The 24,750-nt window shown below is 41.2% G+C and overlaps 1 protein-coding gene across 5 annotated transcripts in view; it reads right to left on the reverse strand.

Moving 5' to 3' along the window:
* phf14 (PHD finger protein 14) overlaps nucleotides 1-13,005 on the reverse strand; it is a 145,250-nt gene extending 132,245 nt beyond the window's left edge. The window contains exons 1-4 of one of the 5 annotated variants that reach the window (XM_026156303.1): nucleotides 12,900-13,005; nucleotides 10,712-10,822; nucleotides 5,801-6,549; nucleotides 3,265-3,397 (exon numbers count right to left, since the gene is read on the reverse strand). In XM_026156303.1, coding sequence (XP_026012088.1) covers nucleotides 3,265-3,397; nucleotides 5,801-6,549; nucleotides 10,712-10,822; nucleotide 12,900 — 994 coding nt within the window. In that variant the 5' untranslated portion in view covers nucleotides 12,901-13,005. The other 4 variants (XM_026156304.1, XM_026156302.1, XM_026156305.1 and 1 more) reach the window with 4 other exon arrangements.
* Between the last annotated feature and the right edge of the window lie 11,745 nt (nucleotides 13,006-24,750).

Consider the following 24,750-nt stretch of genomic DNA (forward strand, 5'->3'; position numbering starts at 1 on the left):
TTCAAGATTCAATAATACAACAACGATACAAGATCAAAGAGCAGATAGATGCCTGAATAGGGTTTTTTTTATGTTACCAGATCGTATTTACATAAATAAATACATCCCTACACTGCTATTTCTCAAATAACCATTACAGTAAAAAGCAAATCAGTATTGAACACATCCCCAGTTGTCGAACTAACTACATTTCTAAAGGTTTGTCCCTGTGTCATTTCTCATTATTACACATCATTTATGGACTTTGTGTATTGATTTCTTTGCATGTGTGGATTGCATGGGTTGTTACCAACATTTGGTGAGAATGTCATATCATTAAAGTGCTTTGAGTGCTCCAGGAGAGTAAAAAACACTATATAAGAATCAGTCCATTTAGCATGTCAGTAGCACCTTCAGTAATACATTTACTTGATTTACTATGATTCCTCCATAACAATGCGAGAAAGTGTTTAAGTCATACAGGAAACAATTATGTCAAATTGTTGCTGCTAAAGGTGGTCCTACAAGCTACTGAATCACAGGGAGTACTTAGTTTATCATGCACTGCTCACCTATTTTGGCACTGATTGGCTTATGTTTTTTTTTTTTATAAACATTGACATGATGTAATATCCCATGTACCGTTGCTTATCTCAGATTGTATTTACCTCATTTTAACACCTGGTATATCCTGCCATGCAAAACTGAACTGAACAGAAGATGTACTTCCTTTTTATTATGACTGTGTATACAAAGCAAAGCAGCAGAGGAGACAAGCATTTGCTTCCTATAACAAGGGCTTTAACTCGCATACTCATCAGAGTAGCATCGGTATCAAATGACCTATTAAACATGATATTGCAGCATTGCGCCCTTGCAATCTCCCCATTTCAATGTGTAGTGAAAGTGTAGACTTCAAACTAGATACCTGTTTTTTTAAATTGTGTTGACAGGCCGACTAAAACCAGACTTTTCTTATCTAAATACAGTCATCATTTTGGCACAGGAAGAATGGGTAAAAACAGGATTTTGTAATGGAAACGTTTGTGATCAGAAAGACCTTGACTCAATAGGCCTGATGACCAAAAATTATTTAAATGAAGCAGAATTATGTAGGAGCAGCAGTCTTCTTTCTTTGTAGGTTGACATTCACTGAACAGAATATGGTTAAATGGTATTAAAGTCAAGTGGTTATATATCAGTTTACTCCATTACAGCCTACTGTTGGGCTTCACAACACTGAGGTGAGCACAAGACCCTTGGAAGTTCATCCTTGCTATTGACAATATGCTGGTAGACTAAGCAAACCTAGCAATGGGACATACTGATGTTAATTGGGAAGAATGGTTATTTAAGTTTACTTTGAATGGTTGCTGGTCCCAGAGGTGTTGGTCTGAGTAAAACAGCTGAAATACTGGGATTTTCTTACAACCATCTCTTTGGTTTACAGAGCATGTTCCTAAAAAGAGAAAATATCCACTGATCAGAAGCTCTCTGGGTGAAAATGTCTTGCTGATGCTAGAGGTCACAGCAGACTGCCAGGAAGACTTCAAAGCCTTAGTCTCAATCTCATACTGGTTTTTTGAAAATGAACTTTTATTTAAAATATTTTTGATACAATTTTCTTTCTCGAAAAAAAAGAAAAAAAAAGAAAGAAAAGAAAAGAATATACATTCTACATTCTGAAAGCCAAACAAGTTCTAAATTTGGTACTAGTAAGGTGTAACGTATGAAGTAGCCGATGAGCGTATATGGATAATCAAGTATCTACTCCGGCCTGCGTTGCTATACTGGCTTTGCGCACATTAGGTGGTACTTGACTAGGGATGGGTACCGGTATCCGGTGCCAGCAGAGCACATTTCGGTGCTTTATTTCTATGCTTTTTTTTTTTCTGAGATGTCATACACTTTGGATTCTAGCCAATTATTTTACCTTTCCAAGGATAGTAGGCGGGCCCAGGTACGTACGTTCTTTTAGAGCAGAGCTACAGATTAAAAATGCCCAAGGCGAAGCGGTTAAAAGTCTGGCTGTACTTCACACCAAAAGATGCAAACTCAGCAGCCTGCAACAAGTGCTTTAAGCTGATGCTGTGCAAAGGAGGTAACACCTTGAATCTGATAAAACACCTGGCGACGCATAGCGCTTTTTTAAAAGCCGAGAAATGCACCGTATTTGATAGCTTGCTGCAAGACCTCACACCGAGCACATCTACTGAGGGTGTGGCGCCTGTTATCGGACCCGGAGTTAGCAACATCCCACCAAGAACCCAAAGAGGAGAGTCCTGGCCCCTAGCCCTGCCAGTGTAGCAGAAATGATGAGGATGATGATGGCAGCAGCAGCTGTTCTTCTCTGCGTGAGTAGCTTAATGTTGTTCGTTTGTAATTTACGTTGAGTAGGCTAACCACGTTATTAAATTAATGCATGTATGGTGAACTAGCAAACACCGTTCATAGTTACATGCGGCTTTCTTCTTGTTCGATAGAGTGATACCATATATGCCCTACAGCTGCAGAAAAGGCTAACATTGTTATCTTTTTACAGAAAAAAAAAAAAAAACAAAAAAAAAAAAACAGCTAAACATGAGAGGTTTTTGGACAGAATTTGTGTTTGCCATTGTTTAAGCACCGGTTCCAACCAAAGGAGGTATGTTGTATCAACAGAAAAGGCTAACTTAGTTATCATTTTGCAGAAAAAAAAGAGACTTCTAAAAATAAAAACATAAGAGGTTTTTGGACAAAGTTTGTGTTCTCCATTTTTTAAGCATTTCAAAAGTACCGGTTTGGCACCGGTATTGGATAAAACCTAAACGATACCCATCCCTATACTTGACTGTTATGGAAAACAACTAAAACAGAGGCGAGTCTGTAGTAGTGGAAGAAGGCTAATAGAGAAAGCATTCATCTCTCTATCCACCAACTGCCTTATTCATCTCTTCTGCCCTAAAAACTGCTACAGGAAGTCTTTCATAGCTCATTAACATTATTATTTTTTACTACTACGATTATACCTGGTGACGCTAAAGAGTATTTAAAGAGTATATAGCTACCTAGCTTACCAATTAACCTAACCCCACTAACTGCATGTCTTTGGATTGTAGGAGGAAACCGGAGTACCTGGACAGAACCCATGCAAACACAAAGAGAACATGCAAATTCCAAACAGAAAGACCTTGGTCAGATGGTGAATTTGAACTTCTTGCTGTGAGGCAGCAGTGCTGACCACCACACCACCGTCCTACATACATGCATGCACATGCCCACTATACTGAAATAACTCTACCTTACCTTCATGGACGGTCACCCCACAGTTGTCACACTGAATTATTTCATCTGCATCCTCGCTGTTGTCTCCCAGACAAACGCAGCAGATGAGAATGTGTTGTGTGCTCCAGGTCTGGGACCGATCCAGCAAAGCACCCTGGGGAATCAGGGAGCAGAGTCAGAGTCACAAACCCAATGACTGACATTCATGGAAACGGTTGAAGTTGATTCTCTTGAATTTACTATGATGACATCAAAACCTCTCATTGGATTGCAGGCATTCTATGACTCGTGTTATACTTTGGTATTATGGAGCACCAAGCAAAGGTGCCAATGTAAAAGCCAGCTGCCTTAAATTTAGTTCAGCTGCAAATAAGCTAAAACAAACTTATGGTATTAAGCTCTTAGATATTACAGATATTAAAAAATAGTTATTTTATTTTAGATTATCTCTGATTTTGGAGCAGGCGTTAACAACACTCCTGAAAAGAGTTTCTATTCTTAATAGATAAAACACTAAACCAGCATATAAGAGAAGAAGAAAACAGATTCCCATGATGCATTTAGTATTTTCTTTTTCAGTCACCTTTCTCACTCAATATGTGTTAATAGACCTCTCTTCATTAAAGCACACTTGTTATTAATCTCTGGCTCTCCTCTACAGCATGTCTTTATCCTGCCTTCCTTCTCTCAGGCTCAGGAAGGTTCTGCCGGAGGTTTCTTCCTGTTAAAAGGGAGTTTTTCCTTCCTGCTGTCACCAAAGTGCTTGCTCATAGGGGGTCATATGATTGTTGGGTTTTTCTCTGTATTATTGTAAGGTCTACCTTACAATATAAAGCGCCTTGAGGTGACTGTTATTGTGATTTAGGGCTGTATAAATAAAATTGAATTGAATGTAAAAGGAATTTTAATAAATGAACAATAAAAATTACATGTTGTTATTAACAAGAGTTCAACCTCCATCCATCCATCTTCTTCTGTTTTATCCGGGGCCGGGTTTCGGGGGCAGCAGCCTAAGCAGAGAAGCCCAGACCTCCCTCTCCCCAGCCACCTCCTCCAGCTTATCTGGGGGAACACCAAGGCTTTTCCAGGCCAGCCGAGAGATATAATATCTCTCCAGCATGTCCTGGGTCTGCCCCAGGGCCTCCTCCCAGTGGGACATGCCCGGAACACCTCACCCAGGAGGCACCCAGGAGGAATCCTTGTCAGATGCCCGAACCACCTCAGCTGGCTCCTTTCGATGTGGAGGAGCAGCGGCTCTACTCTGAGATTTGGTGTGTTCATGGTTATGAGCTTTTGTACATGTTTGTCTGCATGTGACTGCAATGAAAAGAGGCCAGCATACAGTATCAGCATCCTAGTTTGCCCTGTACTTTGATGCAAAGCTTTTGTGTTACTAAAAACAAGATGTTGCAATAGTTTTAAATTGTGTTGATAGGCCAATATTTTTAATGATTTGTTCACTTTTTCCTCATGTCAGAGTTTGTTGATCGGGTGTTTTGTTCAACGCCTCCCACTCTTTTTGGGTTTGTTTTTTTTTACCCAGTAAAGGAATGTTTTGGATGCTAGAACTGTGTTTTCCTTCACTCAACCTGAGCTCAGCGTTTCATAATGACTCTGCCTCTTTGCTCTTTGTGGTGTGTGTGTAGGTGGGCTCCATCTCCACATTAATCCTCTGAGCTCCGGATGTAGTTGGCCATTTTTGACTTTATCTTTTTATTTCACCTTTAAACACGGGTATTATGCTTTTCAGCACAACCATGTCTGAATTTACAGTTATTTTCTTTATTTTGACAAACTGTATGAACACAATTGACCTAAACTCACATAAAAACAAAACCAATCGTAAAATCTGAGTAGTTCGATTTTAGACTAATAAAAACCACAACACAAATTATTTTCCTAACTTGATATATAAATTGTAAATTTTTAAAACTTAAGCACAAATTTTGCAAACAATAAAGTTATACATAATATTTACCTAGAAATGCTGCCATGCTTTAGGTTTTTTTTGGGTTGTTGTTTGGTTTTTTTCCACAACCATTTAAAACTATTTACAAAACAGGTGCCACAAAATGATGCCACACAAATGATTTTGCCACTCAAAAAAATAGTTTCTGTCCACACCAAGACAGGGTAGCACATCACGGGCCTGACAACAGATGGTGTCACTCCTCCTGTTTTAGACCCGGAGACAGCGTTGACATTGCATCATTACATCTACCTTTGGTGGCTTTTTGGCTACCATCTGTGACATTCAGTAGTGGGGTCATTGTTTTGACACACAAAACAAAGCCAATAACTACACTACTACACAACACTACACACGTGCAAAACTTCCCCCTCTTCCTAAGCAATCAAATGCCACATGTTACAATATAATTTTTGGATTGGTTGACATAACGCATTGTTCCACCAACAGAGAAGGGAGTGTTCATCCTCTAATTAAGGGTGGCCATTCAACAATGGTGTTCATCAAAAACATTTTATTAGTTATTATTATTAACAATGTTTATTTGGTTTGAACTGCTTTTTGAAACGTGTCTGATCTTGTACTCACCTCGCTGCCCTTTCCCTGGGACATGCTATCATTGGTCAGTTCTTCATCAAAAGCACTGCTGCTCTTCGTCTTCTTTTTGGACTTCTTCGCTTCTTTGTCACTATCACTGCTACTATTAATGTTGTCCTCACCATCTTCCTTGTCATCATCATCATCATCATCGCCGTCGCCATCTTCGTCATCATCATCATCGTCGTCGTCATCATCGTCATCGTTGTCATCGTCATCACTAGCACTTTCACCACCCTCTTCATCTGTGCCTCCTTTCTGAGAGTTTGCTTTGCCTTTCTTCTTTCCTGCTGTGGGTCTCCAGTCATTATCATCTTCACTATCGTAGTCGTCCATCTCGTTCAGGTCTTCCATGGTGGTAAAGTCCAGAAGTGGGCGGTTCCTGCGGAAATTCCATTTCTTGGGCTCAGCTTGAGACTCTTCAGCATTTACATTGTTGGATGCAGACACTAAGGAAGATCCAGTTTCAGCAGCTTCAGCAGGCTCTGAAATTTTCTTGGTCTTGCGTCTGCCTTTGGGTGCGATGACAGTGGGAGTGTCTTTGGTGGAACTGTCTGACGATTGCTGCCGTTTGCTCTTCTCCTCATCCTCAGTCAAGTTCTCCTCAGCAGCCAGGTCTTTGGTCTCCTCCTCATCTATGCCATCATCTGCTGAAGCAGCATTATCTGAATCACTTTCTGAACCGCCTGCACTCACTTTGGACCCTTCTTCATCACTGCCATTGCCTGTGCCCTCTGACCCTGTCACAACAGAGAAGAAAGTGTCTGTGAGATCACTGAAAAGTCTGGCTGTTTCTCCAGCAGAACCCACAATGTGGAGGAGGGGGTCTGTTTACAGTCAAACTGGCATTAGTGAACTTAATAGCAAAAAGTAAAGAAATTTGGGACCCACAACTTCATTTTCTTTAGAAAACAGGCACCATGTAAATAAACAGGGTTTCAAATGGAATAACATTTACTGTCAAGAAGCATTCTCACAGCACAGAAATAATCAAACAAACACAAATTTCTCAACTTCGTATGTATACACCTCCTCAGTGTTTGTTTTGACTTCTGTGGTTAGGGCCTCCTTTGATGTATTTCTTTTATAATGCCCAACAGGTCACGGCAGATGCCCACCCTCCCCGAGCCTGGTTCTACTGGAGGCTTCTTCCTGTTAAAAGGGAGTTTTTCCTTCCCACTGTCACCAAAGCGCTTGCTCATAGGGGTCATTTGATTTCACAGGACTCTGTTAAATTCTACAAAAAAACAAAAAACTAAGTACACCCTTACTGTTTCCACAGGAATTAAGAGGTTAAGTAGCAGCCAGGTGCTACTAATGAAATTAATTAACTGATCATCAGCAAGGGTGACTACCTCTGGAGCATTTAGGTATCTGTTAACAAATTCAAATTCAAATTTTATTTGTCACGTACACAGTCATACACAGTACGATATGTAGTGAAATGCTTGGACAACTGCTCGTGACCTAAAGAGAACAAAAAAGGAAAAGGCTATGAATAAGATAGGAAATAAATATGAAAAATTAAAAAGGGTAAATTTAACTAGGAAGGAATAAAATATAAATTAAGGTTAAAAATGAAATAACTGTACAACACAAATTAGAATGAAGGGTAAATTTAACTGGGAAGAATAAGATAAAATATATAAATTAAAGTTGAAAATAAAATAACTGTACAACAAAATACACAATATAGAACTATATAAGAATGTATGAAGAAATCTAAATCTAAATAAATATATACACAATAACAGCAGCTGTACAAGTATTAACCGGAAATGAAGAATATAGTGACCAGTGTTGTGCAAAACCAAAGTCCAGAAAGTCCAGTGTGTGTGTAAGAACCATATGTGTGGGTCAGTACTGTGTGGTGGTGTGATTGAGAGACCGTATCGCCTGCGGGAAGAAGCTCCTCCTCAGTCTCTCTGTGTTGGTCTTCAGGGAGCGGAATCGCTTTCCTGACCTCAGCAGAGAGAACAGTCTGTTGTTGGGATGGCTGAGGTCCTTCACGATCTTCCTGGCCTTGGTCCAGCACCGCCTGCTGTAGATTGAGTGCAGGTCAGGGAGCTCGGAGCGGATGGTGCGCTCAGCTGACCGCACAACCCTCTGTAGAGCTCGTCTGTCCTGCATGGTGCTGTTCCCGAACCAGGTTAAGATGTTTCCCGTCAGGATGCTCTCTATGGTGCACGAGTAAAAGTTCCTGAGCACCTTGGAGGGCAGTTGGAAGTCTCTCAAGCGTCTGAGGTGGTAGAGACGCTGTCGGGCCTTTTTCACCACGGTGTTGATGTGACAGGACCATGACAGGTCCTGCGTGATGTGAACTCCGAGGTATTTGAAGCTGTCCACTCTCTCCACTGGGCACTCGTTGATGACGGGGGTTTGGTAGTTCCTCTCCTGCTTAGTGCTGAAGTCCACTATCAGCTCCTTTGTCTTACTGACGTTTAGAAGGAGGTTGTTCCTCTGGCACAATGCCACAATCTTCTCACAAACGACATGCCAAATTCACCTCAAGATCAGACCAGGCAATGCTCAAGAGAAACTGCAAAACACCCAAAACCTATATCTCAGACTCCACAGGCACCAGAGTTAGGGTGTGAAATTTTAAAGTTCACGACAGTACAGCTACAAAAAGACTAAAATCAGTGTGAGTTGTCTGGAAGGGTTGTCAGAAGAAAACATCTTCTCTTTTAAAAGAACATGTTTTAATTCTACAAGCTCTCACATATTGCGACATAATTACCTTCACAGTCTCTGCCCACATTGAAGTTTTATGTGGCAGTGGGCTGAGACTGTGCAAATCAAGAAAGAAGTCCCTGCTTGAAAATCAGCATCTAAAGCTTGACTAAAATTGGATCTCAGTGCAGCATTTGATACAGTTGACCACAACATATTACTGAAACGACTGGAGAACTGGACAGGTCTTTCAGGAACTGTACTAAACTGGTTCAAAACATACTTAGAAAACAGGAAATACTTTGTATCAATAGGTAACTTCACATCCGAGCAGACAAGTATCACATGTGGAGTTCCCCAAGGTTCCATCTTGGGACCCCTTCTATTTAACATCTACATGCTCCCACTGGCACAGATTATAAACAACAACAAAATAAACTACCACAGCTATGCAGATGACACACAAATATATATCACAATGTCACCAGGAGACCGAGGCCCTGTACAGGCTCTTGGTAAATGCATTGAGGAAATCAATGACTGGTTGTGCCACAATTTTCTCCAGCTAAACAAAAACAAAACTGAGGTAATAGTCTTTGGCGCCAAAGAAAAACGATTACAGGTCACCAGAGAACTTCAATCTATACATCTAAAAACCACAAACCAGGCGAGAAATTTGGGTGTAGTGATGGATGCAGACCTAAACTTAGAAAAACACATTAAGACAATAACAAAGGCAGCTTTCTATCACCTCAAGAATATTTCAAGGATAAAAGATCTGATGTCTCAACAGGACCTGGAAAAACTAGTCCATGCATTCATCTTTAGTAGGCTTGATTACTGTAACAGCATCTTTACAGGTCTACCTAAAAAATCAGTCAGACAACTACAGCTCATTCAGAACTCTGCTGCTCGAGTCCTCACTAAGACCAAAAAAGTGGACCACATCAGTCCAGCTCTGAGGTCTTTACACTGGCTGCCTGTCCGTCAGAGGATAGACTTTAAAGTTCTGATGCTGGTCTATAAAGCTCTGAATGGTTTAGGACCAAAATACATCAGTGACCTCCTGACCCAGTATGAACCTTCCAGATCCCTCAGGTCATCTGGATCCGGTCTTTTATCAGTTCCCAGAGTCAGAACCAGACACGGAGCAGCTGCATTCAGCTTTTATGCTCCTTATATCTGGAACAAACTCCCAGAAAGCCTCAGATCAGCTGAAACACTCAGTTTATTTAAATCCAGGTTGAAGACTCACCTATTCTCAGCTGCATTTGAATAAAGCACCAAATCCACACTGTTAAGCTTAAATTTCAAAACTTGCATTTAACTACTGATTTTATCTATTGTTCTGATTTTATCTGTTTTGATTTTATATACTGTTTTGTTTGTTTGTTAATTAGTTTGCTTGTTTGCTTGTTTTAATCAATTTTAAATCATGCTTTTTATTTGTTTTTGTTTCTAATGTCTCTGTAAAGCACTTTGAATCACCTTGTTGTTGAATTGTGCTGTACAAATAAACTTGCCTTGCTTAAAATGTGCAGCTGCTCACATGGGCATCATCCTCTAGTATAGAAAGATTTGGAGGAATTGACTTCCTCCAAATTCCTCAACTTCATCTAAAATCAAAAGCTTAACAGTTAAAACTGAGATGCAACGGCTTTATCCAGCAGGAAAGTTATTCCAAACACACATCCAAACTAGTTTTGAAATCGATGTAGCAGGGTACAATAAAGTCTGTGAATGGTCCGCTCAAAGCCCCGAAAATAACCCTATAGAAAATTTCAGAAAATCATCAGAAGAAAGCCTAATGTGATATTTTTCAGATTCTTGAAATTTGGGATTATTATGAACCACAGATGACGAAATTCATAAAAAGAAAATTACACCGGAAAGTTTTATTCCAAACTTAGTGACTTGTGCATAAGAAAATTTAAATTCATCATTTCATATGTTGTTTTATGTAAATGAAATATTGGGGTTAAATTATTTTCTTTTATTTTCTAATACTGTAAAGTCATAGCATTTTTATTAAATTTTGCACAGCATTTCAACTTTTCTAAAAAAAAAAAAAAAAAATTTAAAATTAAATTAAATTAAATAAAACAGTTTGCATTTAAGTTAGCCAGCCAAAAGCTTATTAGTCTCAAGCCATTTGGACTGTTCATTTCTGAACAATAAAAAACTATGCATATATTTAATACTGTTAGACATCACAAAGGCCATACTTACCTGAAGCATCTCCTACTTGAAAGTCACTGTCATCTGAACTGTCATAATCCAAGGCATCAAGCAGAGAGGCAGCAAGTGGTTTTACCTGCCGTCGCTTTAAACTGCGGTCCACTACATGGGGGAGTCCCAGAAACCAACAGACAAGAATGCAACATTTGAGTAAGATGTCATGAGCAGAAAAACACAGCTGAGAAGAAAAAAACTATAAAAAGCAGATAAGCTTTGCATGTTTAACCATGCAAAATTGTTTTTACTTTATTGCATAATGATCATTATAAAGCATAAAAGTGATAATATTTTATTTGATAGTATTTCAAATAAAATTGGGCTATGAAAAGGAGATGCTAGCAGGTGGTTATGTGCCCATATGTAAAGTGCAGCATTCTGTACTGCTGACCATAATATATTATTACAGCGATTACAGCATGCTATAGGTATTATAGGTACGCTGCAGTGGTTTGAAACATATCTGTCTAACAGATGGAGAGTCCTCTTCACACACTAAGGTTAATTATGGAGTTCCACAAGGTTCTGTGCTAGCACCAATTATTTTTACATTATACATCCTTTCCTTAGGTTGTATCATTAGAAGGCATAGAATACATTGTTGCTGTTATACAGGTGATACTCAACTTTATCTATCCAAAACAGATAACACACACTATTTAGTTAAACTAAACTGCAGGAATGTCTCAAAGGTAGGTAGATGACCTCCAATTTTCTGCTTCTAAATTCAGATAAAACTGAGGTTATTGTGCTCGGCCATAAAAAGTCTTACAAATATGGAATCTAGCCTCTGGATGCCACTACCTTAAGCTCCAGTAACACTGTGAGGAGTGTCTGAGTTGGGGTAAACTTAAGTGTCCATAAAGGGCTGAAAAATGTCTATAAGAGAGCCACTGACAATTTGTCAGCAAGATAGTTCCAGACTTTGAAGGCCTATACTGTTTTCTGCAGCCAAGTCTATGCTTTTCATACATAATCTTTTTCTTGCCTCCCACATTCCTGGTGAACTCCAGAACAAAAGAAGCAGTTTCATCCCACTTGCCAATCAATCAGCATTGGCCTACATGCTGCTGAGTTTTGGTGGACTCCACAAAAGTATGTTTGAAAGATTAGGAGTTTTATGGTTGAAAACTCCTGGCTGTGTTGTTTCTTGTCTACCTTCATTCAGTCATACTTCCCTTTGTCATAGGAAAATACATACCCTTATATATACACCTATAAAATACCAAAGGTACCGCAGTGCCGTAGGTAGGTTGTGTACGATAACACAAAGTTGCTTCAATGTAGAGATTGTTTTGTAATGATGGTCTAGTTCACCTGTACGGTCTGCACCTCAGATTGACGGCGAGTTACACTTAAAGACATTTAAAGCAAACTCAATTTGTGCTTTATGCAAATCAATCTATGCTGCTACACAAAATATTCAGCACCCAAACGTCCAATTACTTTTTAGCCCTTAACGTTCGGGTATCCTGTATCAAAAGGACAGTTCTCTCTCAAACGCGGCTTTAAATAGTGGCGTAAACCTATCTATTGTTTTCCCTTCAACACCAACACGAAACACAACGTTAATCAGCTGCAGACATTAGGTTTTCTGATGCTGGGATTTGTACAGCTCTTAGCTACGCAACTTGCCTATTAGCACACTGTTAGCCGTTTAGGCGCAGCGGTGCTATTTGTTTGCTATCAAAAGCGGTCCCTGTTTTGTTTTCACGAACGATACATGTTTGTTTTTCTTTTTAACTGAAGAATCTACGATAGTCGTCTAAAACAGCTTAAGAGGTACACTTACCAGACATTTTGGTCCGTCAAGCACCATAGCTAATCGTGCTGAGCATTATTAGCTGTACTTAAATTATGACCTTCTAATTGAATCACTGATGCTCGTGATGCTTTTAGTATATATATATATATATATATAGGGACACAATTAAAAGCATTCAAAAGTAAGATCCAAGTTAATGTGTTAGCATCAGACCAAGTTAATGCAAAACTGCACGTAAAACACAACAGCATTAGCATTTAGCATACCAGCAACATCACTACTAGTCACAAAGTAGAGCCGGGCTAGCTAACTAGCAACAGTTTGAGGGAACAAATAATTGTTAATTGTGCCAGACGGCAAATACAATTTGAATATATATATATATATATATAAAAATGACAACGTGGAAGGACTCACTCTGTACTTCACGTTCACTACGACAGGTCTCCTATCAGAAGCATGGTATATGGACAATGGAGAACACCGTGGTGACGTACTGACGGCTGCATATTGTTGCTATGAGGACAGTTACGTAGTACAATATGACAGTCACGTGAGAGTTAGTGACTCAAAATAATAATATCTGAGTTTATAAACTTTATTTAATTAATGATGACATTAATTGTGTATAGAGTGCATGTAGGCCTACTATAAAACCAATGCTAAGTTTTGGAACCATAGAAATTATTAAAACAGCACTTACTGTATACACGTTTTTATCATCCAATTTAGGGGATTTTATGGATTTTTTAAGAGTAATTTTTAAGAGTAATTACTATTACTAATTACTAATTATCAATAGAATAACAACTTTTTTCATTCTGAAAGTTGGGAAATCCTTGTTACAACAGCTAAAACTAATAAATAGCTTGAAATTTGTATGTAGCACAACAAAATTTCCATAAGCTAAAAACTTCATAACACAAAAGAACTCAGTTAAATACAAAGAAAATAAAGGTTAGTGTGTAAAAAGCTGACTATAAAAATAAATAAATGGGATAAAATGTTTATGCACATCAGAACTTTTCTAAAAATGTACCTATTTGAGCTGGAATTGATGTAAACAGCACTGAACATTCATGGGGATGGTAAAAGTTTAAATTTCCATTTAAAATATCTATTTATGAACATTCTCACATTATGGTGGAATAACTATATAGAATAACTCAGGTTTGAACAATCAGATTGGGTGCACTGTATCAACATGAAAAAGGTGGACAAATAAATTATCCACATATATTTTTCAAAGATTCAAAATTACACTTAATTTATCATTAAAAAAGTTATAGGATTCAAAATCTATTGTTAATTAATTGTTTTTTAATTGTATCATTGCTCATGTCTGAGGTTTGGATTTTTTTGTGCATATTTTTGATTAAAAAAAAATTCATAGAGAATCTAATGCTGACAATTAACTTATTTAATTTAAAACAGATTGGGGGGGGGGGGGGGGGGGATTAAAAATTATGTTTTCTAATGAAAAAATGTGAATGTTACTCCAAAGGAATGGAGTTGTATAAATGTATACTTTGACTTATTTTCAAAATTAACTTTGTTTCTGTTGTCCTCTTTTGACTTTGTCAGTTTTGCAAATAAGAGATGATTAAAATAAATGAACCTAGATTGATCCTGATGCATGCTAAGGGGAAGACGGATGGGACAGGAAAGCAAAAGGGATGATTACAGCTGTCCTTTCTTGATGAAAAATGGCCCTGAATTGTGCAGAAAGAGGCCGTTTTTATCAGCTTGTATCAAAATACTGAGGATATCACAGTAGTGATCACTGTCATCATCACTATCAGCATTTTCATCCTTTTCTCTCCTGCCCTACTTTGATCAACATGGAGCCTGTTTGCAGCAGATAGTGTTGGAGGGAATGTGTTGAGTACTTTGTCTGACATTGAAATCAGTGGGATAATGACAGTCAGGCCAGGTGGAAGTATAACAGCCACTTCATTGCACCAGTTTTTCAAGCAGAAAAAGGGTTTATGCCTATAGTGCTTATGTACTATTATAGTTAAAGCCTCAAACCAATCCCCAAACACAAAAGGAAATCAGAATAGAAGTTTTCAGAAGTTGAGACTAAGAGAGAGTGAGGTGAGGATGGTCTCACTCCAATGCATCACATATGGAAGTTTAGGCATTTTAATGGACTGTGTATAACTTTTGTGCCATTTTTCAAAATGCAATCCAACATGACATTGTCATATGCGCTGGATTCCTCATCCGGTACTATGGCAACAAAAAATGAAGAAGGATTGGAAGGAGTTTGTAACAAAATATTTTTATTAAATATCATCTTAAGATGATAAATATCATTATTAAGATGGCGCCGGTGAGGTCGGCTGCCGTCACGACTGCTCCGACCACTTTTTCTTTGTCTTTGTTTTTTAAGTTAGTTTTCAGCGTTTCTAAATCGGCAAAATCATCACCATTGGGTACATTAGGTATGACAGTGACACTCTTGTTTCTATTGGTATACAATGTACTCACAATTCGAAGTTTTTAACTCCGGATCCGAGCTGGCCGAGTGAGATCTCGAGGGAGAACAAAGGGAAGCGGCGGCGGCCTAGAGGGAAGCGAGCCGGCGTCAGGAACAGGCTGAGAGCTCGTGCACACCGCACACCTCTGCCTAGCATCCTGCTCGCCAACGTCCAGTCACTGGAGAACAAGCTTGACGACCTCAGGGCCAGGATAAAGTTCCAGAGAGACATTCGGGACTGCAATCTCCTCTGCTTCACCGAGACATGGCTGAACCCAGCGGTGCCGGACCACGCCATCCAGCCGGCCGAGTTCTTCTCGGTTCACCGCATGGACAGGACACGGGACTCGGGGAAGTCAAGGGGAGGCGGCGTGTGTTTAATGGTGAACAACAACTGGTGCAACAGTGCGAACGTTGTTCCTCTCACACGCTCCTGCACACCAAATCTGGAACTACTGTCCATCATGTGTCGTCCTTTTTATCTACCTCGGGAATTTACATCGGTCATTGTAAGTGCCGTTTATATTCCACCACAAGCGGACACGGTCACCGCCTTATGCGAGCTGCATGAGGCACTCACACAGCACCAGACACAACACCGGGACGCTGCGCTTATTGTGACGGGGGACTTTAATAGCGCCAACCTCAAACGCGCAGCGCCGAACTTTTATCAACACATCACCTGCCCCACCAGGGGTGAAAGGACACTGGACCACTGCTACACTACGGTCAAGGACGGCTACAAGGCACAATCCCGCCCCCCGTTTGGCAAATCTGATCACGCCGCCATCTTCCTCATGCCAAAATACAAACAAAGGCTGAAACAGGAAGTTCCGGTTCAGAGGAAGGTCGCGCGCTGGACGGATCAATCGGTGGCCGCGTTACAGGACGCACTCGATGACGCAGACTGGGGCATGTTCAGAAACAGCTCCGACGATGACGTCAACGTGTTTACGGAAGCGGTTGTGGGATTCATCGGGAAACTAGCGGATGATACCGTGGAGACAAAGATTATCACAACGTTTCCCAACCAGAAGCCGTGGGTGGATAAAACCATCCGCGACGCTCTGAGATCCCGCACCGCTGCCTACAACACGGGACTCACGACGGGGGACATGGACCCGTACAAAGCCGCGTCATATAACGTGCGGAGGGCGGTGAAAGAGGCGAAGCAGCGCTACGGGAGGAAACTAGAGTCACAACTCCAACAGAGTGACTCTAGGAGCCTGTGGCGGGGACTAAGGACAATAACGGACTATAAAGCACCAACAACCGGTATGACGAACGCGGCCGTGACTTTGGCAGACGAGCTGAACACTTTCTATGCTCGCTTCGAGGCTGCAGCTAAGGTCTCCAACAATGCTAGTGTTAGCGGCGCTAACGGCTGCAGACAGGAAGATACTGCCAGCACCGGAAACGTGCTCGTCATCTCCGAGCGTGAAGTAAGGAGAGCCTTCAAGAGAGTGAACACCAGGAAAGCAGCAGGACCAGACGGCATCCCAGGTCGTATCCTAAGAGACTGCGCATACCAGCTAGCTCCTGTGTTCACTGAGATATTCAACATCTCTTTATCTCAGTCGGTGATCCCCACATGCTTCAAAGAGTCCATCATTGTTCCTGTCCCGAAGAAACCCCACCCTGCTTCTCTCAATGACTATCGCCCTGTAGCCCTCACCTCAGTAGTGATGAAGTGCTTTGAACGCCTGGTCAGAGACTTCATCATTTCTTCACTACCAGACACACTGGACCCATTACAGTTCGCTTACCGTCCAAATCGTTCCACAGACGATGCCATCTCTCATCTCCTCCACACATCACTCACTCACTTGGACACTAGAAGGGGGAATTATGTTAAAATGCTCTTCATAGACTACAGCTCTGCATTTAACACCATAATTCCCTCCACACTCACCACCAAGCTGGAGCATCTGGGACTCAGCTCATCTATGTGTCTGTGGATCTCCAACTTCCTAACTGGCAGACCACAGGCAGTAAGGATGGGCGGACATGTCTCAGCCTCCACCACTCTCAGCACTGGAGCCCCCCAGGGGTGTGTTCTGAGCCCCCTGCTGTACTCTTTGTACACATATGACTGTGTGGCCACTACCAGCTCCACCACCATCATCAAGTTTGCTGACGACACCGTCGTGGTGGGCCTGATCTCTGATAACAACGAGACGGCCTACCTGAAGGAGATTAGGAATCTGGAGAACTGGTGCCAGAGGAACAACCTCCTTCTAAACGTCAGTAAGACAAAGGAGCTGATAGTGGACTTCAGCACTAAGCAGGAGAGGAACTACCAGACCCCTGTCATCAACGAGTGCCCAGTGGAGAGAGTGGACAGCTTCAAATACCTCGGAGTTCACATCACGCAGGACCTATCATGGTCCTGTCACATCAACACCGTGGTGAAAAAGGCCCGACAGCGTTCGGGAACAGCACCATGCAGGACAGACGAGCTCTACAGAGGGTTGTGCGGTCAGCTGAGCGCACCATCCGCTCCGAGCTCCCTGACCTGCACTCAATCTACAGCAGGCGGTGCTGGACCAAGGCCAGGAAGATCGTGAAGGACCTCAGCCATCCCAACAACAGACTGTTCTCTCTGTTGAGGTCAGGAAAGCGATTCCGCTCCCTGAAGACCAACACAGAGAGACTGAGGAGGAGCTTCTTCCCGCAGGCGATACGGTCTCTCAATCACACCACCACACAGTACTGACCCACACATATGGTTCTTACACACACACTGGACTTTCTGGACTTTGGTTTTGCACAACACTGGTCACTATATTCTTAATTTCCGGTTAATACTTGTACAGCTGCTGTTATTGTGTATATATTTATTTAGATTTAGATTTCTTCATACATTCTTATATAGTTCTATATTGTGTATTGTGTATTTTGTTGTACAGTTATTTTATTTTCAACTTTAATTTATATATTTATCTTTATCTTATTCTTCCCAGTTAAATTTACCCTTCATTCTAATTTGTGTTGTACAGTTATTTCATTTTTAACCTTAATTTATATTTTATTCCTTCCTAGTTAAATTTACCCTTTTTAATTTTTCACATTTATTTCCTATCTTATTCATAGCCTTTTCCTTTTTTGTTCTCTTTAGGTCACGAGCAGTTGTCCAAGCATTTCACTACATATCGTACTGTGTATGACTGTGTACGTGACAAATAAAATTTGAATTTGAATTGGAATTTGAATTTGATCTAAGAGTAAAAGACACCCCCCTCCCCACCCCAAAAAACAAATAAATAAAAATTAACAAACAAAGAAAAAACAATAAAAACAAAAGAACTCACTGTGTTTGTCAGATATTTGTTTTGTAACCTGCCAAGATGCTAATCTATGGCACAAGCAATGCAATTATCTAATTTTAACACCAATCTGTTCAGAATTCATGCTAATGGACTACCCATTTAATTCAAACGTGACCCTGACTGGTCCTCTAGTTGGGCAAACAGGTTGATTTATGGCAAAGCAGGATTGTGTGTAACTGGTTGATCCCCTGATGTACTCTTATCAGCCACTTTATTAGTTATACCCACTCAACTGCCCATTGACGCTAATATTTAGTGACTCAGTCACATGGCAGTAAGTCATTTAAGCGTGTAGCTATGGTCAAAAAAACCCGTTGAAGTTCAAACTGAGCATTGCAAAAGAATAATTTAATAAGAGAAAATATCCACAGAGGGGCAGTTTTTTCGGGGGGAAGTGCATTGGTCATGCCAGAAGTCAGATGAGAATAGCCAGACAGAAAGTGCATTCTCTGAACGCACAACACATTAAATCTTGAAGCAGATGGGCTATAGCAGCAGAGGAGCATAATGGGTGCCACTCCTTTCAGGTAAAAACAGGAAATGGAGACTACAATTTGCAGGAGCTCATCAATCTGGTAAAATGAGTCTCAATTCTTACTGCTACATTCTGGTGGTAGGGTCAGAATTTTGTGTAAACAATGTGAAATCTATTTTGCCTCATATCAACAGTACAGGCTGATGGTGGTGTAATGGTGTGGGGAATATTTTCTTAGCAAACAATGGGCCCATTAGTACCACTTAAGCATTGTTTAAATACCACAGCTTACCTTCACTTTATTGCTGACCATATCTATTGTCAGCAATAAAAATGGACTGGTTCTTATCTCAAAAGGCTGGGAGATCATTGATCAAAGACTACTGATCAGTGGCTACGAGTCCCATTCACAGAGAGTTGGGGAATGTCTGCTCTTCTGTGTTGTGCCATCTGCTTCGCCAGAAGTTGTTTGGTTTCCCTGATGTATAAATCCTGGCAGTCCTCCTGGCACTTAACAGCGTACACTATGTTACTCTGTTCATGTCAGGGGACCCGATCCTTGGGGTGGACCAATTTTTGGCGCAGTTTTGGGGCGTAAAAGCCACAGAGACTCTGTATTTAGAAAGAATGCATCTCAAAGGTTCTGATACTCCTTACACAAGGAGCCATATTAATTACCAGAAAAATAAACTTCACTGTTCTAATTCTTGCTGTATTAGCAGTAGAACAAAAATGTAATTATTCGAATTTGCCTATGCTACCTTACCACAAAAACAAATAATTTAACAAGCTGAAATAAACTTAAATTAAAATTTAATTAATAAATAAGAAAACACAAATTTTGGTGTAGAGACTGTGCTCGGCAGCAAATATGTTGTCACGGTCCACGCGAGCATCCTGTGTCTTTCTACTGTTTCCGTGTGTTCCTTGTTATCCGCCTCTGGGTGGAGTCGTCATTATTCCACCTGCTCAGCTCAACTGATGGAGATCTGAGGCAATCAGTACTTAAGACCAGAGTCAGCATCTCTTCGCTGCCAGTTTGTGTCAGTAACAGTCTGCAGTGCTGCATGCTTGGTGTTTCTGTGTTGTACTTGTTGCCTTGTTTTCCACTAACTTGTCTTGCAGGACGCTCACTCGGCCATTTCCCCTCCCTCCAGAGCCATACCTGCCAAGTAAGACGCAAACCCAATCATTTCCACTAGTGATGTGCGATACCACTGATTTCCTTTCCGATGCGATACCAAGTAAAATTCAGGGTGGTACTTATCCGATACGATACTTTGTACAAAAACTTACTTTATTTATTGTATCTTTTATTTTATCTCAAATTATAGCATCATCATGATTACAGGACATCATATTACTCGTTCTTATCACTTAATAATGCAGAATTCATCATATAGAAATAAAAAACCTGAAGTTGTGCGCTATTTGAGCACGCTGCCTGCATGCAGCATTAAAGGATTCAGTGAGAGATGTCTGTCTCGCCCTAGCAGCACCTGTCCCTCTCCTCCTCTTCAGTTCGCCTCAACATAAACTCGTCATATTCTGTGATATGATTTACTCTGAGGTATTTCACGAGGCAGCACGGTGGCACGGTGGTTAGCACTGTTGCCGCACAGCAAGAAGGTCCTGAGTTCAATTCCACCATCAGGCCGGGGTCTTTCTGTGTGGAGTTTGCATGTTCTCCCCGTGTTTGCGTGGGTTCCCTCCGGGTACTCCGGCTTCCTCCCACTGTCCAAAGACATGCAACTTGTGGGGATAGGTTAACTGGATAATTCAAATTGCCACTAGGTGTGAATGTGCGAGTGAATGTGTGTGCGAATGGTTGTCTGTCTCTGTGTGTTGGCCCTGCGACAGACTGGCGACCTGTCCAGGGTGTACCCCGCCTCTCGCCCTATGACAGGTGGGATAGGCTCCAGCGCCCCCCGTGACCCTGAAAAGGATAAGCAGAAGCGAATGGATGGATGGATGGATGGATATTTCACGAGGTTAGTGGTGTTGCCACAACACCTCACTGTCTTGCCACATGTATTGCAAACCACATCTCGGCTGTTTGTGGAGGTAAAATACGTCTGCACGTAACTCCAGTTACACTCAGCCATTGTTGTGAGTGCGCACGCCAGGGGCTGGACACATTTATACAGCCGTATTTTGCACATGACTATGAAAGGCAGAAGAGGAAATAGTTCCTTCCAATGTTGAAGTAGAAATCTTGTGGCATCGTGGGAGCTGGAGGGCTGCGGCTGCTGTTTTGGGGCATCTGTGGCTGTGCCTCGGTGGATGGTGGTAGGTGGCTGCTGCCTTATAGTTTTGGGATGTGGGGTCTGGGGGGTTTGTGGTGGCAGATATTGGGTTGCTGGCCTCTTCTATACGGGTCTGGGTGTGGTGCCTGGGGCCCCGCTGCCCGGGACTGCCCGTGTTCTTGTTGGGTCCCTCTTTGCACTGTGGTGGTCTGTCCTCTTGGCCCCTTTGGTAGGCTGGGCCAATGGCTTGTTACAGACTCAAGCCAGTCTGTCTTATTCTTTTTGTGGTTGATTGACTCAGGTACTGATTCTGTGGCTCTGAGTGCAAATGGGCCCCAACTCTGTAAACCTGACCAACCAGAGCGTCAGGTTTACATATAAAGTCAATGGAGGAGCGCAATGAAGCGCGACTGGGGGTCCCGCGAAAATTTAGAAGCAGATTTGCGTTGCGAAAACGCGTGAGCAAGTAGCGCGACTGACGCGTTTGAAGTGCGAATAAAAACACGCGCATCAGTTTTTGTGGTGCATTTTGTGCATTTGCGCGTATCGTGTCTACCGCTCGAGTTGGAAAGTAAATAGGGCTTTAGAGCGTGATGTCACTGGAGAGGGCATGGCCACGATTTTTGGTCAAGCCGCCATGTTAGTAGGCCAAACAAAGGGCTACAGGAGCGAAAGCACACGGAAACATCAGCTATGGCTCGTACTTGCTGTGTTGTCGGTTGCAATGTTACATCGCACGATCGGGAAGGGAATAAGCTGGAAAATGGGCTCTCTTTTTATCGTTTCCCCTCCTGGAAGCAACGTGAGGGATCTCATGTATCTGATGTTACCAAACGAAGACATCATGCTTGGATAGCAGCGGTGAGATGAGCTGATATCAAGTTCTCTGCCATCCCGAGTTTTTTGTTGGTGTGCTCCCAACATTTTCATTCCGGTAAGTTCTAAAGAAATTCATATTGCTCTTTATGGGCTTTTAGTTTTATTTTCAATGCGCTGAGGTCATAGAAAATTAGAACAAACATCCTAATGTGTGATGCAGCAGAACTATGTTCTGTTTATGGAGTAGCTTATCGGTGACAACTCCTCCAGAGTAGCAAGTGGAATTTGCCTTTTTTGTGGACGGCTCCTTTTGCCTTCCACTGCAGACGGTGTGTTTATGGTTTCATCTAGAGCAATTTTTGCCTGTATCTTGGTCATATGGTCAACGTACTCACAACATGGAGGCTTAAAAACGGCCAGATCTTGTACCCAACCGTTTGTGAATTAGATGTGCACCTCCAGGGAATTACAATTCCAAAAATGATTTGCCGTGTATGCGCTGACTCCACAGACAAGGTATGAGAAGATATCAGGGTAGGACAATGGCGGTAGGTCTTCAGGGTTTCTACTCCACTGCTATTTTTTCCAAATACCGTCTCTTGGCGTCTGGGCGCAACCAGTCTCAATACAGTCCTTTGACTTTTGAACTGATTTCCAACACAGTGTGTTTGTTTTGATTCGTGGCCTTCTCAAATGGTGCCGCACTCCCACAATGCATAGCAGCGTTACGTCAACTCCAAAGCCCTATGGAGAAGGGAGATTCTCTCTTCAAATGCTAGATCGACAGCTGCCATCTTGCAAACATACCGTCTGGCACTACTTCCTTCCACATTTCCATTGGACGTGCGACCAATTCGCGTTGGTCGCGCGTCAAGGTGCGAATGTGCACGCGACCAGCTAGGGGTGTCTGGCGCTGTTTGGTCACGTCTATCGCGTTCGGTGTGAACGCACCGTAAGCCTCCCCAGCCTTTACATATCCTGAGCCTTTTCCTCCCCTTACTTCCTCTGACAACACATCACTCACACACGTGAGGGGCCATTGTTGCAGTCTCTCTCACCCTCATTTTAAAGTGTCCTTCATGGCAAACTCTCATACACAGACACTCAGTCTCTCTCTTCTCTCGTCTGTCTCACACTCCTTCACGGATGATCTGATATCCTCGTGTCTGTGTTGTTCCCACATCATCATAATAAATGTTGTTCCAGGTTCAACATTGCAAGTGACCAATCACATTATTGTGACGTCCCCCTTTTGTGCCTTTGAAAAATACCGCCTTAAAAAAATCTACTTCACTTGTGAGAAGAGAAACCGCTTCTGTCCGCCGATCCAGGAACTTTAATTCTATGAATTTCAGGATACTTTTCTTTAATAAACGGTAAGCATTATACATATTGTCCTTACAGAGGCGGTTTCTCTTCTCGCAAGTGAAGTAGATTTTTTGAAGGCGTTTGTTTTTTTCGAGGTCGCAGATGACGTCAGGAGAAGGTGATTGGTCACTTGCAATGTTGAACCTGGAACAACATTATTTATGATGACGAGGGAACAACACCAACACGAGGATATCAGATCGTCCCTCATTCACACCCACACGCAGCAAATGCATTTTTGTGTACCTCCCTTTGTCTTGCATTTCCAGTTCTGTGTATCATTTGAGTCTGTTTTGTTACAGATGCAGACCCAGCTTGTCTGTTTCATCCTCAGTCTGCCCCTATTCTCTTTCTATCCCTCCACTTTCTTCTCCTTTCTCTATCCTGGGCTTAACCCCCTGTCCACTCGAGCATAGCATCCACACAGATAATAATATGAATAATGAAATAAATAAAATCAGATTATCATGAGGAGCCTAGAGTGCTTTCCCATAGTGCTCCTCTTGGGAAAGCAAATGTGCTTGGCACAACAAAGCATTCAGAACATGATTTTGCTTGCTGACATGTCCAAGTATCTGCATTTCCATCAGTGTAAAAGAGACTCAACAGCAGATCAAGTAGAAAAACATTTATACATTTTCTAAATCACCAAATTAATACATGCTCATTCCAATGCAGTTTGTGCTTCATTCAGTGGTTTTAGTTCAATAAGGCAAGGTCACTTGGAAAAATTTAATATGATTTATTGTGATAGTGAAATTAATGTATTTGGCAATTAGACTCTGCTGACCCAGCATAGTAGAACAGAATCCCAAATTGCACGCTAACCAATCAGAGGCTGCAGTGACAGTGTTAGCTCTGCCCGCTGACTTTGATGGGTGAGATTGACAGATAACATTAGTTCATGAACACAGCAACAGTGCCAAGAGTCCCAATATTAATTAATTAAATCCATCATTACATTGTTTAGAAAATGTGTCATTAATTAATAGAAATAAATAATTTATTAAATGTTATAAATGAAAAGAATTGAAATTAAATTATTTTTTAAAATATGTTTAATTAATCAGAATCAGAATACTTTCTTAATCCCTAGGGAAATTATGTGGGTTACAGTTGCTCCAGGACAGTAACAGTAACAGACTAATTGCTCAATTATAAATATCAAGAATTTACAAAGGTGATTATAATAAATATCAAGAATATTGACAAGAACATGACAGAGGCTGAGTATATATGAATAATGAATTATTTCCCATTTTAATTGAATAATGACACATTAATTGTTTAATGATGTATTTAATGAATTCATTTTGGCACCTGAGGCCCTCCATAGTTTACAGGTACATTGTAGAAAGCTGAAATCTTGAGAAAGCATCCTGCTCAGTCATCGATTTTCTTGATGAGCCAGAGGACAGAAGTAATTACACAGAGTAAGAATAACACAGACTTTAGGCAATAAAAACACTACTATAAGGATATGCCATGACAAGTAAGCTTTAAAAACTCATTTGAAGAGGAGTAATTACATTGGATGTTATTTATAAAT

This window comes from Astatotilapia calliptera, chromosome 22 (assembly GCF_900246225.1).
Source record: "Astatotilapia calliptera chromosome 22, fAstCal1.2, whole genome shotgun sequence".
Classification (NCBI taxonomy): Eukaryota; Metazoa; Chordata; class Actinopteri; order Cichliformes; family Cichlidae; genus Astatotilapia; species Astatotilapia calliptera.